The sequence below is a fragment of the Conger conger genome, chromosome 13, assembly GCF_963514075.1.
Source record: "Conger conger chromosome 13, fConCon1.1, whole genome shotgun sequence".
Classification (NCBI taxonomy): domain Eukaryota; kingdom Metazoa; phylum Chordata; class Actinopteri; order Anguilliformes; family Congridae; genus Conger; species Conger conger.
This window is the reverse complement of record NC_083772.1, coordinates 25,380,950-25,395,110: the sequence shown is the minus strand read 5'-3', so window position 1 is coordinate 25,395,110 and position 14,161 is coordinate 25,380,950. Positions and strand designations below refer to the sequence as shown.

Here is a 14,161-nt window from a genome sequence, read left to right as displayed (position 1 = left end):
TGAATACGAACTAGATCTACAAATGCCGTTCAGGAGACAGGAAATGCAGCACTAAAACATTTACGACAAGAAGACTAATATACTTTACGGCAATATCATGGCGGCTTATGGTCAGGGTTTTGAAAGTGCAAATAATATTGAAGCAAGAAAGGAATTTAAACGCAAAGCGAGGGAGCAGGTTCTACGGGAGGTAAGTAAAAAAAAAAAAAAAAAAAAAGTCATGTTTTTGAATAATACAGTTCGATGAAATTCTGTTTTAGCCATACGATTTCGAGATACTGTCTCTAGTTAGCCGGCTAATATAATGTTGCTAATGTTGAATTAAGTTGCCTAACTAGCTAACGTAAAACAAACTTAAACTTGACCTAGCATTGTCGGCAAGAAAAGCTGTGTTCTGGTTATTATGTGCGATAGCTGCTGGCTATGAAATGATTTAGCTCTGGAAATTTGAACTGTTAGCCATCTAGCTTGCAAGTCGGCTAGCTAGTAGGCTAACTAGATAAAAAGTAGTTATCTTTTACAGCTTGTTTCAAGATTCTGTTTTGCTAGCTATGATTTATGAATGAGCATCGTACTTATGACATGCTTTAATACATCTGAGCTGTAGGCACACACTCATGTAGCCTACGGTAGGCATTGTTGCTATGTAATTATATCTTCAACGTGGGGCTTTAGGCTCAAACCATAATCTACACGTCCTAAGGTATTATTAGATAATTTGTTAATTGTGACGATTAGTATTATTTATTCGATCGCAGCTGACGTCAGAACTTTAAACTACATCTTGCCACAGATCTGCAGAATCTTCTGTTCCTTCGTTTTTGTTCCTGTGCAAATCAGGCTTTTTCTTGAAATGTCATGTGCTATGACTGTACCATTTGTACTGTTACAATGGGTTCCGTGAGAGTACCACGCAAGGGTCAAGTGGAAAGGTCTCCTTGTTCCATGAAACAATTCATTATGTGATTTCGCGTCTAAGTAAAATTCATTGATTCTTTTGTGCACATGAACCCTGTAAGTGAGCAGTGACATTTTCAGAATTGTTTTTATTTTCATCTAATGGGTTTCCTAATAGGCAGGTATCTAACCGTTTTTCTTTGTGTGGTACGATTTCACCAACATTTAGAAGAGGCATATAGCAGTATTTACATGCTACATTACATTACATTACAGGCATTTTTACAGACGCTCTTATCCAGAGCGACGTACAATGAAGTGATGCTTTATTGAGAAGTGTTCATCTTCTACCATATGCATACTGTTACGTGTAGTGGAGTCCTCATTTGTCGTAGAGTTCGATTCAAACCAAATCGATTCATAACTTTCATTCTGCAGCAGTGATGGTAGGGAAAACGGATTCGTTTTAAGCAACCGAAAAATGATTCACTTGGTCTCGAAAGGCTGATCTGCGCTCCATGCTAAGTTCGCTCGTACTATACGAGTGAACCACAAGATGGGGCTATTTTAACTGTTTGCAGACTATACTATAGGTGCTTTTCAAGAGTGGACGCCCCCCCCCCCCCCCCCCCCCAGTCTAACGTAATTACAGTCAATCTCATGCGTCATATAGGAAAGCTTTACAAAAGTAAATAAAAAAATATATGCATTTCAGTTACTGAACAAGGCACACGTTTGTGGAGATGTAATGAGTCATTTGAAACGAAAACGTGTCATTTTGTATTACTCGGGCTTTACAAAAATATACCGTGAACCTTTCACTTGTGTATAAATGCTGTATTATGCGTTCGACCTTTTTGAACGTCTGCTTTTAGTGCGGGAATCCAACTAATTTAGCACAACATAGACACGCATCATGAAGCTTATCGGAACAAATACCTGTCCTCATTAGTCACTTCATATGACTCGGCTGGGGATCGCAAAACAGACTGCGTGTCGCAGATAAGACCGGGAAGCTTCGTTTCATTAATCGTTCCGCAGTGAAATGGCTGTGCCTCAGTGGCTAGTTTCAGTATCGCTGAACTCGCTCCAGGAGAAATCTTATTTTAAAAAAAAGAAAAAGAAATCAATAACAATATATATATATTCTCTTTAGCTTTACTCTAGGAAGATATGTACAAGGAAGGGTTTGTATCCTCATCTTGGTTTAATGGTTGATGGTGAGGAAAAAGGCAGTGGATTGTGGATTTCTTTGTTCAGAAACCTGTTGCTATAGCTAGTCTTCAGCATCAGTCGGCATGATTACGATTCATAATAAAAGCGCGTTTTGAAATAGCCACGCGTGACTGGAGGATAAATAATTTATTCCAGGTTGCTGGACTCAAGTAATGGCATAATCAAATATATGTTTTTGAAATATTTGTTTAATTCTGTAACACACAGCCTGTTTTTTTTCTCTTTTCTGTCTACTTATGTTTTAGTCTCCGACACAGCAACCGTTATTTAGGAACTCTGAAAGCACAGTTGGCTGAATTACTACTCCACATTGCAGTCAAGGTTCATAAACATTGGCATGCTTAGTTTAGAAGGCCCCAATTGCATTGGAAAGGACTAAGATGTTATTAATAAAACACTCATCTGATCAATGCATAGTGACTAGCTGGCTTGTAGCTATAAGGATTTCTCATGATTGCCACTTTATGTCCCCAAGACCAGCTTTCACCTCAGCGCCTGTTTTAACGGCAGACCACTGGAGCATGCGCATGATATAAAACTGCACCTGCTCTGAGCAGCTGTGTGGTAGCCCTGCCTCCTAGACCCAGGCCCTAAGGGCACCGCTGACAGGCAGTGCGTACCGGCACGGAAAATACGCTCGGCAATGTGATACTCTCCATCCGCGATGCTAATGCGCCTGAAGCAGGACCTGGTTTTTCTAGCGTCGCCTTGGTGAATGGTGTGGTAATGGTTTGTTGAGTTTAAAGGTTGAATGAGTGAGGGTAGCATTCGCAAAGGGCAGCTGCAGTGTTGAACGAGTCATGTATAATGATAAGGGCAGCAGCCGGTGTGATATGGAGACCTGCTTTTTATTATTGCTGTGGTGTTGTTATTTAATGCCCTTATTTATAGCTGTCGATTGATTGATGGGCTGTAATGGTGAATTACAGATTATGGGGAGGTCGGGAGAAAGCACTAATTCTGTCCCCAGTGGCGCAGAAGTTGAACTACAGATGGGAAATCAGCTTTGGCGGGCTCTGCGTTCAGGACGATGTGGAAGCCGGTCCACAATGATGCTGCTGCTGCGTCAGAATGGGCCTAAGGATTTGATGGGGTGCTCCAAATTTATAAAAGAAAAACAAAAAAGGGCAATATAAAATATTTTATTTATTTTATTTGGGGAAATGTGCAGACAGTGGACCATTTGGAGCAGTGGTGCACACCTGCTTTTGGGAAGCTGCAGGGCTGCGGGTTTTGCTTTTAAATTATACTGCAGCCAGTTCATACCCAAAAAACCAGGTGAGGTGAGCTGGAGGGGTGAAGCAGGGGAGCTGGTCGAATGAGGCTCTGGGCTGGATGCCCTGGGCTGCTGTAGCGGTCAGGCTGTTGAGCTTCAGGGGATAGCCCTTTAAATCGTAGCAACGGTACATTGGATGGTCTGGTGAGCTGCAGGGGAGTTTTTGTCAGTGGTGGCCTTGTTAACTGTAGAGTCATTGCTCGGGGGTAGGGACCCTTGAGCACGGGATAGGGCGACTGAGCCCTAGTGACTATCGTGAGTGTGGCCTCTGTGAGCCACAGACCCGGCCCTGCTTCAGACCCACTCTGCTCTGTTATCTCTCCAGCAGCTGTGTTAGTTCATCAGTATTATAAACATGTACCGCAGGATGAATTAGCTCTTAATTGTGATGGATGCCCTTCCTGCAGGAAACGATTGCTTCTGAGCAAACTCAGTGGAGGTGGTATCTCTTTCGGGAGGCTGGAAAACACAAACGTGTAAATAAGCCCTCGGCAAGGCATGAGGCCTCGCATCAAAACGTGCGAAGCTGGAGACGGTTTACACTATCAAACGGCGAATGTCTCAAGGCTTGTTTAGAGGAAGCATTGGAGCTGGCACCGCTGAGGTCATGCACGATGAGTGTGGAAAATATGTTTTTCCTCATTCGGCCGCTCACATTCTGCGCACGTGTGTAATCCGCAGCGCTGACATTAAAAGAATGTCAGTCGTACAAAGATTTCTGCTCCCCAGGTTCTCTGGTGAGCTCTTTGGTTAATTACCCCGCTCTAATGCCGTCAGCTGTATCTCTGTCGCTGCAGGACCCTCACTCTTGCTTGCTCTTTTTCTCACGTCTCTTTCCCTCCCGCCCTCTCTCCCTCTTTCTCATTACACTCGCAGCGGAGATTGTGCTTGCTGAAGTTGTTATAATTGTAAATACTATATCCTTACAAATGAATATTACTCAAAATTGATATCGGCTATATACACCGATGAGCGAAAGCGTTATGACCACTCACAAATGAAGCGAATAAGGTTGATTATCTCATAACAACAGTGCATGTGAAGGTCTGGGATATATTAGACGGTCAGCGAACAGTCGGCTCTCATAGTCGATGTGTTGGATGTGGGAGAAATGGGCAGGCGTAAAGACCTGAGCGACTTTGACAAGGTCCAAATCGTTATGGACAGATGACCACGTCAGAGCATCTCTGAAACTGCAAGGCTTGTTGGGTGCTCCCAGTCAGCAGTGGTGAGTACCTACCTACCGACAGTGGTCTGAGGGATGAACCACACGCCGGTGACAGGGTGTTGGGTGCCCAAGGCCCATCAGTGCACAAGGGCAACGAAGGCTATTCAGTCTGGTCCGAACGGACAGAAGGGCTACTGTGGCATCACACCCTGCTGCGTATGGTACTGCGTAGCTGCAGAGTTCCCATGCTGACCCCTGACCCCTGCTGAAAGCGCCTACAATGGGCACGCGAGCGTCAAACTGGACCTTGGAGCGATGGAAGAAGGTCACCTGGTCCGATGAGTCCGATTGTCTTTTACATCATATGGACAGCTGTGTTCATCTTTTACCTGGGGAAGAGAACACCAGGATGCACTGTGGGAAGAAGAGGAGGAGGGAGTGTGATGCTCTGGCCAATGTTCTGCTGGGAAGCCCTGGGTCTGGGCAGTCATGTGGACGTCTGTTTGCCACGTGCCCCCCACCAAAACAATGTTACGGACCAGGTACACCCTTTCATGGCAACCGTATTTCTTAATGGCAGTGGCCTCTCTCAGCAGGATAACGTGCCCTGCCACACTGTACACGTGGTCTGGAGTGGTTTGAGGAGTTCATGGTGTTTCCCTGGCTTCTAAATTCCCCAGATCTCAATGCGATCGAGCATCTGTGCTGGAACAACAAGTCCAATCCAATGGCGGTTCTACCTCGCAAATTACGGGACTTAAAGGATCTGCTGCTAATGTCGTGGTGCCAAATACCAGAGGGCACCTTCTGAGGTCTTGCAGAGTCCATGCCTCGGAGGGCAAACAGCACATTAGGTCGTAATGTTTTGGCTTGGTATAGTTGTTTTTTAGTTCCATCAAACAATTTCGCTAAACTTTTTTTGTCCAGAAACATCAACCTTTTTTGCTCTGACTTGAAAACTGAGCATCAAGGAGTTTCAGGAAATGCGGGGGAATGTGTAGCTGGTTGCGTGGCCAGTAATCTGCAGGAGGGCTTTTTCACAGGGAGACCTCACCTATGGATTTAATTCATCTGCTCTTTCAACAAAGTCAACCTGAACTTTACTCACCACAGTGGGTCAATATGTTTTCAGAAATGTGTGAACACTCCCCCATGTTTCCAGCCGAAACCTACCAGGGGTTTATTTTTCTCATAGAATGAGCTGCAGCTGTCCTCCGAACACCCCGTTGTGGAAGACCCTGCACACCTGTGGTTATTGTGAATGCATCCTGTACTCTATGGAACTGAGCCATTTACTTACCTGGGGCCTCCTAAGCTGGCTTGACCTTAAAGAAAAAAAAGTCTTTCATCTCTCATCAGTAACTCAGATCTGCCTGGTTGATTTTTGCTGTTGCTGGTGAAGGGGGTGCTTGTTTGATTGTGTGGCCCCTGAGGCTGTAATGTGGGCTCTAATGTGCTGTGCCTCCAGGCCAAAGAGAAGTATGAGAGGGAGGAGAAGAAGAAGGAGCTGAAACGGGCGCGGGGGGAGGACACTTGGATGCTCCCGCAGGTGGAACAGCAGCTTCAGCAGCTGGAGCAGGTGAGGGGCAACGAGTGGCTGTTTCCACAGCAACCGTCGCCACGGGAACCCGAGACCGGTCACCCCATAGTCTCCCGTTTCCTTCTTTCAGAATGTCTTATAGCAGAGGTAGAATTGGCATTAAAACAGGGATATCAAAATGGTGCTAATCGCAGTAGCTCCTCATGGAGCATCTTTAATGGACGTTCTTGAGTAAGGTGCTTTGTTAGCTCCCAGAGTAATTCTGCTTTTTGAACTTGAAGTGTGTGCATGTATTAATTTTCCTTGCAGGAGCATTCGGGTAAAAGCAAGAAGAAGAAAGAGAAAAAGTCCAAAAAGAGTAAAAAAGAGAAGAAGAAGAAAGATAAGAAGGAAAAGAAGGCGGCAAAGGAAGATGATTCCAGCGACAGCTCAGAGGTAAGCCCCTCTCTTCATCATAAGTAGGCCCCTCCCCCTCTTCCTGGACTTGGCAAAGGATTGTGGGATTTGGTATGAGTATTTAGTGGAAAAGCTCCCATTGTCGTCAATCCTAGTTCCTCACTGATTGGGTATGCGTTTCCTGCCAAAGAGTTGCTTTTATATTATTTTGCCCTTTCAGTAGAAGTCATGATGTGCTTTTGTGTTTTAGCAGTACATTCTCTTCTCTATGTCACACTAGCCTAAAATACTGCCCACAAGCATACAGCAAAGTGTCAAATCGTGTATGGCCAAAGCTTCAAGTAGTTGAAATGGAAAAATGGTCTGTGTTTTAACTTCATCCCACACAGAAGTAACTTGTTCAACTTGTTCTGGTTGAAAAGCTGCTTCGGTAAAGGCTCAGAGCTTTATGACCGTTAAACGACTGAGACCTGGTCCACCGCTCTGACTGAAGGTATTCTGTGCGGTCAGGTCTCCACCAATAACGTTAAGTTGCCTTTTGGCAAATCATTTCCTCTTTATCTGAGGTGCATACTTTTAGAACATCCCCATAAGCACCACTTTACTGCTTGTGGCGACGAGCCTGAACTCACACGCTGTTCTTTGGCCTCGATGTCTTCTGTCCTGCTGTGGAGGTGAAGTTTTACGGTCCTCCAAATTCAGCTTTTATTATAGCCAGATAGACTGGCAGAGCCACATTTTCAAAAGGAATATTAACAGAAGACACTAGTGTCAAACTCATTTCTTGGAGGGCTGCGTGATGGCTGTTTTTAGCTGCAGCCTGTTGTCTTTTAAACACCTAAATATCCCATTCACTTATCCAGGTTCTTATTTTTAGACTCATGCAAAACTGAGAAAATGGAGCTCAATATTTTTTTGGCGCTTTGGAAATATCACAAAGCATTGAATTCTGGGAAAACAGTGGTTATAACAGTGTTTGGCGAATTAAGTCATTGGGCCAATGTTTTAGAGGGGAGGGGGGGGGGGTACTACAGGATATTTATGTTATTCTAAACTGGATATTAAAAGAGCAGTTCACCCAAAAATATTACACTCATTCATATCCCAATCATGAACTTTGAAGCTGATAAGTGCTTTAATAAAGGAACTTGCAAGCTGATCTCAAAGTTAATACTTTTTTCCTCTCTTGACCAGTATGCAAGAGGTGTATAGATCTGACTTTCAATGACAGAGAAGCTCTCTGAATAGTGATTCAGTAAGAGGAAAGGTTCAAGGTCCATTTAAAAGACCCTCAGCCAATCAATCAGCCACTCAAGGTGGGAGTATTTGAAGTCTAAAAAAACGAAATGCTCAAAGCTGAGCTGAGTGTGACTATGAGTGTCCCAGTGCAAAGCTCTTCTCAGAACCTTCAGCCCTTCAATAGGTCGCATTATCCTGCCCAAGGGAAGAAATTTAGTCTTTAGATGCTATTCATGTGCTACAAAATACACTCAGCCATGTGGCTTAAATAAAAGTCAGTACATGTTGCAAATTTAGTTTATGGTCTGCAGTTTCATTTTATCGCAACAAATAAAATGAACATGATGTATTGTATGATACAATTTTTAGATAGCCCTACTGTCGTCGTTATAGTATATACTTTCAGCATATGCTAGCTTTTGACTATGATGTTTTTGTTAAAGGAAGATAAAAATTTGAGTAAACTCTAATAACTCATAAAGATTTATCATAAGAATGTCACATATTTGGCCATGAAGGTTGCTGAAATAAATTATTCCAAAGCCTTGCATGCACCAATGTCAGGTGATCAGGGAGTGAATTCTTTTGGTGTTTTTCTGCCAGAAAAGGCCCTCTGACTCAGAGGGGATTTATGTTCTCCTCCACTGAAGTTGCCATTTGTAGCTCTTCGTAAATACATCTCCCGCACATGTACAGTAGTGTGCAAAAAATTGGGCCCTAAAAAAAAGAAAAAAAAAAGAAGCCTTTTACCATTAATATCTAAGTGAACAGAAGCGAACCTGACCTCTAAATAACATGATACAAATTTTAAAGCAAGATTACTTTTTATTTCAATTTTTTATAGTTTCAAAATAGAAAAGGCCTTGTGCAAAAGTTTCAGTTTGGAAGCAGGCGGCTTTTAAACACTTCCTGTTCAGCTAAGAGGCGTTCAATTAGCTTTTTTGGAATCTTTCTCCATTCTTCCTGGCAGTGCGCTTAGTTTGGTGTTGAGGTCATTCTTTCTGCCATCTCTGCCACGTAGGTCTTTGTTGTTTAAAGTACATTTTATTGTTGTCTTGTGAACAATAAAAAAATAGACCTGTGTTTGCTACCGTTTTTTGCAGCTCTTTTGCAGTGATGTGTGGGTTCTTCTGAGTATTTCTCACCAGGTCTCACGCCATTCTATCTGAAATCTTTCTCGGTCTTCCAAACGTTGCCTTCAACGGTTTCAACAGTTAACAGAGAATAATCCAAAAGTGTTCCCAACCTTTTGCACAGGGCCCTTTTCCTCTTTTAAAAAAATAATAATTTATAAACGGTAAAAAATGAAAATAAAAAGCAATTTTGCTTTGCATTACTTTATTTGCTTTAATAAAGTAATGTTAACTCTATACCATTTAGAGTTCAGGTTTGCTTTCGATCACATACAGATTCATTGTAACAGACCCCACTGAACATTCACCGAAGCACACTATAAAATACAAAGAAAAGGAAGAGACCGGAGCGATTCGTCACAGATACTCTGTGAAACGGTGCAGATGGTTATATTCCTCGGAGACGCCGGAGCTGAACCGCTGTAGCAGGCTTTCAGGCCTCTCCCCCAGGTGGACAGAAGTGTTCCTCTCTGCTGAAGCCCCCACTCATGAGCGCTAAGCCGTTTGCCCCCGGATCTTAAGAGACCTCCGTGGAAAGACTCCATTTTCCGTTCCCCCGTCCCTGGTGGGACCGGAGTGTGGGATTGTGTCGCCGGGAGGCTGGGAGGATGCGGAACAGCACCCCTGCGGAGGTGCCGTTGGAGTTGAAATTGCAGGCCATGGGAAGATAGCGGGTCAACGAGACTCCCTGCCAGAGCTGCTATTGTGAGAGGTTTCTGAGAAGCAGTCGACGCGTTGGCCAGACGGGAGGGACGCAGCGAGGAGCCGGGGTAAAGCCCAAACAGCTGTGTCTGTGACAGGCGGCCGTGTGTGATAACGCCAAGTGGAATCACGCCACACAGATAACGGAGGGATAAATGGCTCGCATTTCAACGTTCGTTCTGAAACATCTGTGTTGTCTCAGTTTTCCATGCTTTCGAAATAGTCATGGGTTTCTAGTAGTCCTAGGACCGAAATGGTGGAAGAGTTTTGTGGTGACAATGTTTCCCGCAGTGCTAGAGTCAATCCGCTGCACCGTGACTATTTTCCGCCCACACCTTGACTAAGAAATACTGGAAAAAACAATAATCTTGTTCATACATAATTTTCATTGAAACCAAAGCAATAATTAAGACATTACTTAAATGAAAATTTAGTCGTCGTATGACATCAATGTCAGTCGAGACAATATAAAGTAGAAAATCCATGTTTGAATTCCATCTTTTTAGGCCATTTGATTGTTGCAATGGTGACTGGTGAGGTTTGCTTTTGTAATGCATGGGTCTCTGAATTGACGTATTGTGGCACGTCTTTCGTGACCTTTTCGCTTGGTGCCCTTTCAGCACCCGGAGGACGAGTGGGTGGAGGCCCCTGCTCCGGCTCACGTCTCTCAGAAAGCCTGGAAGATCCAGGATGAGAAGAACCCATCCACCGCCAGCCCAACAGACACCAGCAAGGTGAGACCAGCAGGGGGCAGTCATGGCGTGGGGTGAGGGGAATGATCATCGATGGGGAGAGTGTGACCTCTTGAACCACATACTGACAAGCTTCAACTATATTTTGTCAGTCACTCCTTTTTTGTTCCAGCCTAGACTTTGCTTTCACAGCACATCGCTGTAATATCTAGAAATCTGTGAGTCACAGATAGAATGCTGCTCCCTCCATTTCAGGGTTCACAAAGCCTTATACTCCCCAATCACCGTGTATCACGCTGGCTGCGTTTCTGTGTGGGTGTGCACTGCAAAAACTTGCAGTGCAAACAGGTCATTCATATTATGAAACAAATGCTAAACATGTTAGCAATTATTAGTTCATAATTATTCCTCATTATAAACGGAATATTTTAGTAAACCTTTTGATGTCTCTAGTAAACCTATTAGTGTTGCACTCGTGAACAACAAAAACTTTTTCTAAAAAAAATAAATAAACGCATAAAGTGTGGAAAAGGAAAAAGAAAGCGAACAATAAAAATGGTTTGATACACCCCTTGTGGCTGGCAGTGTTGTCACGTCTGCGTCATGCTGGGAGATGACATTGTGAAAATATGATTTGCAGAACGTCCCCAGCTCTGGGTCGCGTGCAGAGACGAGTGCTCCCGTTCAGTAAAGCAACCTGACGGCGGTGTTCAGTTGTCTCTTGGTGTGCAGTGCGTGACATTATTCACCAGCCCCCCTCCCTCTCTCTTCAGACGATGGAGCACTGTTGGCCTTTCATGGGGCGGCGGGCGGGGGGATGTACAATCGCTGTGTTTCTAATGGCGGATCAATACCAGGCCACTCTTCACGGTTCAGGGCTATCGGCAGCCCGCGCCCCCAATAACTGATTAATGATCCGAGTCGTTGATGGAGTCGGACTCCGTAACGGCCCTTAATATTGAACAGTCTGCAATGGCTCTCTGTGTCTCTGTCACTAGACATCAGGGGCGTGGTGCATTCTGGGAGCACATTCCTGTGCTGTCATTGATCATCCAGTGACGCGGGTAGAGAGGAGCAGCACAGTGCGGGTCTGTGTCCCTATGCTGTCCCTATCCCTATGAGTGTCCCTGTCAGTGGAGATGAGGGGCGTGGTGCATTCTGGGAGCACATTCCTGTGCTGTCATTGATCATCCAGTGACACAGGTAGAGAGGAGCAGCACAGTGCGGGTCTGTGTCCCTATGCTGTCCCTATCCCTATGAGTGTCCCTGTCAGTGGAGATCAGGGGCGTGGTGCATTCTGGGGCAGGTCTGCGTCCCTGTGCTCTCTGTGGAGATCAGAGGACGGATATGGAGACGGGTTGGCGGGAGTCACGGGGACAGCCGGAGGGAGGGTCAGTCAGGGGTAAAGGGAATATACTGTTCCTAGCCAAGCTCATTTTCAGGCCAGCTTCATTTCGCAGCAAACCGAAAACAATGAACTAATGAACTCTCCTGCCATTGCCCCTCCCATTCTAAAGCCAGCTGCTGGAAATTCTAATCCCTGTCACTAGTTTTTTCCTTTATCTCCCCTGTGTATTGGCTGCTGATCTGTCTGTGATGTGATGAGGGTGGAAGGCTGATGGCTGGCTGCTCGGGGATCGTCTCCTTCACATCCGCTCATAGCTCACTCCTCGCCTGCAGATGTGATCATCAGTCACAGGATGTCACAGGTGACATGTGTCAAAGTGTTGTGCAGAGGTTTGTTCCGCAGTATAACCCAAAGAATGAAGACAAACGAATACCTAGTGCACTGACAGTGGCAATTAAAAGAGCTGAATCTGGGGTAGGGCCATAACTTGGTCATATGGCGTTTGGGCACAGAGGGGGAATGGTGGCAGTAACTGGGGTCATCTCACACGGCGCAATATTCACCTTGGAAATTTGCCGCCTTTTACCAAGTGCTGGATTCTGTCGCTAGCGTAAATTGTATGGCTTTTTCCACTTCATTCCGGTGTTGCTCTGCAGTGTGCCCTCTGAAGCTCTGTGAGTCTGCGCTGTGTTATGGAGCTGGGATTGTCTGAGAGTGTGCTCTGGGGGACAGGAGAGCACTAGAGGAGCTTGGCTCATTTGGGGATGGGAGAGAGGCCATGGTGGGAAGAGGCGACACTAATGCAAGGAGGGGTGAAGGATTATGAAGTCACAGGATGGGATTATGTGGGATTATGTTGGGTTAATGCACCATTTTTGATGTTGGGATTACTTACAATATTTGCATTCTCATAGTAATTTGATTCCGTGTTGTAATCGCCTTTGCTTTAGATTTACCAAAACAGAAGATAAGCGTATTCAATGGCCAGCCATAAATTTTGTTGATAAGATCATCCATTTAAATGTAAATTATTTTGTGCGATCAACACAGCTGCACTTCAATAGCAGGCCTCTGTTTTATAAGATTTATAGCAGAAGCGTTATCGGTGTATATACTACCAGCTTCGGTCGTGGTAATTTTCATTCATGCACATTCACACATGCACACACACAAACACCAGCCCAAGCTCACGGTACACACATTTTTCTTGCATGTCAAATGCGGAGTGTGTGTATAAAAAGTCCCAGAGGTCATTTTGCAGCAAGCTCATTTTTCATGTGAACGCAGTTTTGAATATTATTTGTGTCAGAGGGGGGAACAAAAAGTATTCTTTTTTTATGAGCCTAATAACTTGGACTGGAATGGACAGCAATATTAAAGACACAGCCCCTCCCAGGGTTTTGAAGCTGGAAGAGGAGAATCTGCTGAACAGGTAATGAAGCGGATACTTTATTATTGTTTTCTTCCGTACGAGGTGCCCATCTGCCGAAGCTGTATATTTTGGATGGCAGCGTTTTTACTGGCGGAATGCTGAACAATGCTGCGCTGCAGGTGATTTGGTGCCAGTTAGGAAATATTTCATCCTTCCCTTCAGCAGTGATTTATAGGGTGGATACACGGAGGCCATCTTGCTTATTAAATCCCAAAACCAAAAAGAAGGGTTCAAGGTTGTTGTTATTTTTTTTTGCCTTTCCTTTTTTAATTTTCTCCACATTTCGTTGAAGTATTATTATTTATTTTATCGAAGTAATATTCATTAATTATTATAATAATAATAATAATAAGTATGGTTTGACATTGAAGGCGGTTGATGTTGTGGTTGTGATTTATAAAACTCATATTAGGCTAATTTTTTATCTTAAATTACTCTAATTTTCTTCCAGCATTGTTTCATATGGTTGTTTACACTCGCCTTCAGCCTTTCTTCAGTAACATAAACATGAAAGTGTGTGTGCCCTTACTGTGTCTACCTGCCTGCCCCCTCCAGAGAGACGATTGGATGACCTTTGACTTCCTGGCCATGAAAACCACGTCCACGGAAGAGCGGCGGGCTGAGAAAGAGAAGCAGAAGGAGGCAGAGCGGGAAAAGGCCCGGTGCATCGAGCAGGTGAGAACCCCGCCTGCATCGCCATCACCTCAGTCTTGTGGGACTTCATAGAAGAGGACTCCTCGTCACTGCCAATGTATATTACCACTCCCAACCATAATTACAGTCAGCAACTGCCATTTTGGCTCTGATCATGACCACAATCATTTAAACGTTAAGCATATTTATAGGAAAATGACAGTATACTATGTACAAAACCAGTGCAAAAAGACAGCACTGCTAATAATTGGCATCTGTCTCCCTTGTTTTGAATCTTTTTCACTTTTTCTCAGAGCAGTTTAGTACTAGTAATACCGTTTTATTTTGTTAATCCTTTTTGTTTGTTTTGGTATGGAAGTATTCCCTATCAGGGATTTCTAAGTTTAAGTCTAAGACTATTACTCTACTGTAGGTGTAAGCAAGTGTTTGACTATGTTATTCCGTGTTT

General features: G+C 44.2%; 1 protein-coding gene across 2 annotated transcripts in view; it reads left to right on the top strand.

The window, feature by feature from the left end:
* The first annotated feature begins 57 nt into the window (after positions 1–57).
* Positions 58–14,161, top strand: part of cwf19l2 (CWF19 like cell cycle control factor 2) — a 39,839-nt gene continuing 25,735 nt past the window's right edge. For both annotated transcript variants that reach the window (XM_061218072.1, XM_061218071.1), the window contains exons 1-5: positions 58–190; positions 6,046–6,156; positions 6,427–6,552; positions 10,208–10,321; positions 13,615–13,734. In XM_061218072.1, coding sequence (XP_061074056.1) covers positions 98–190; positions 6,046–6,156; positions 6,427–6,552; positions 10,208–10,321; positions 13,615–13,734 — 564 coding nt within the window. In that variant the 5' untranslated portion in view covers positions 58–97. The remainder of the gene's footprint in view (positions 191–6,045; positions 6,157–6,426; positions 6,553–10,207; positions 10,322–13,614; positions 13,735–14,161) is intronic.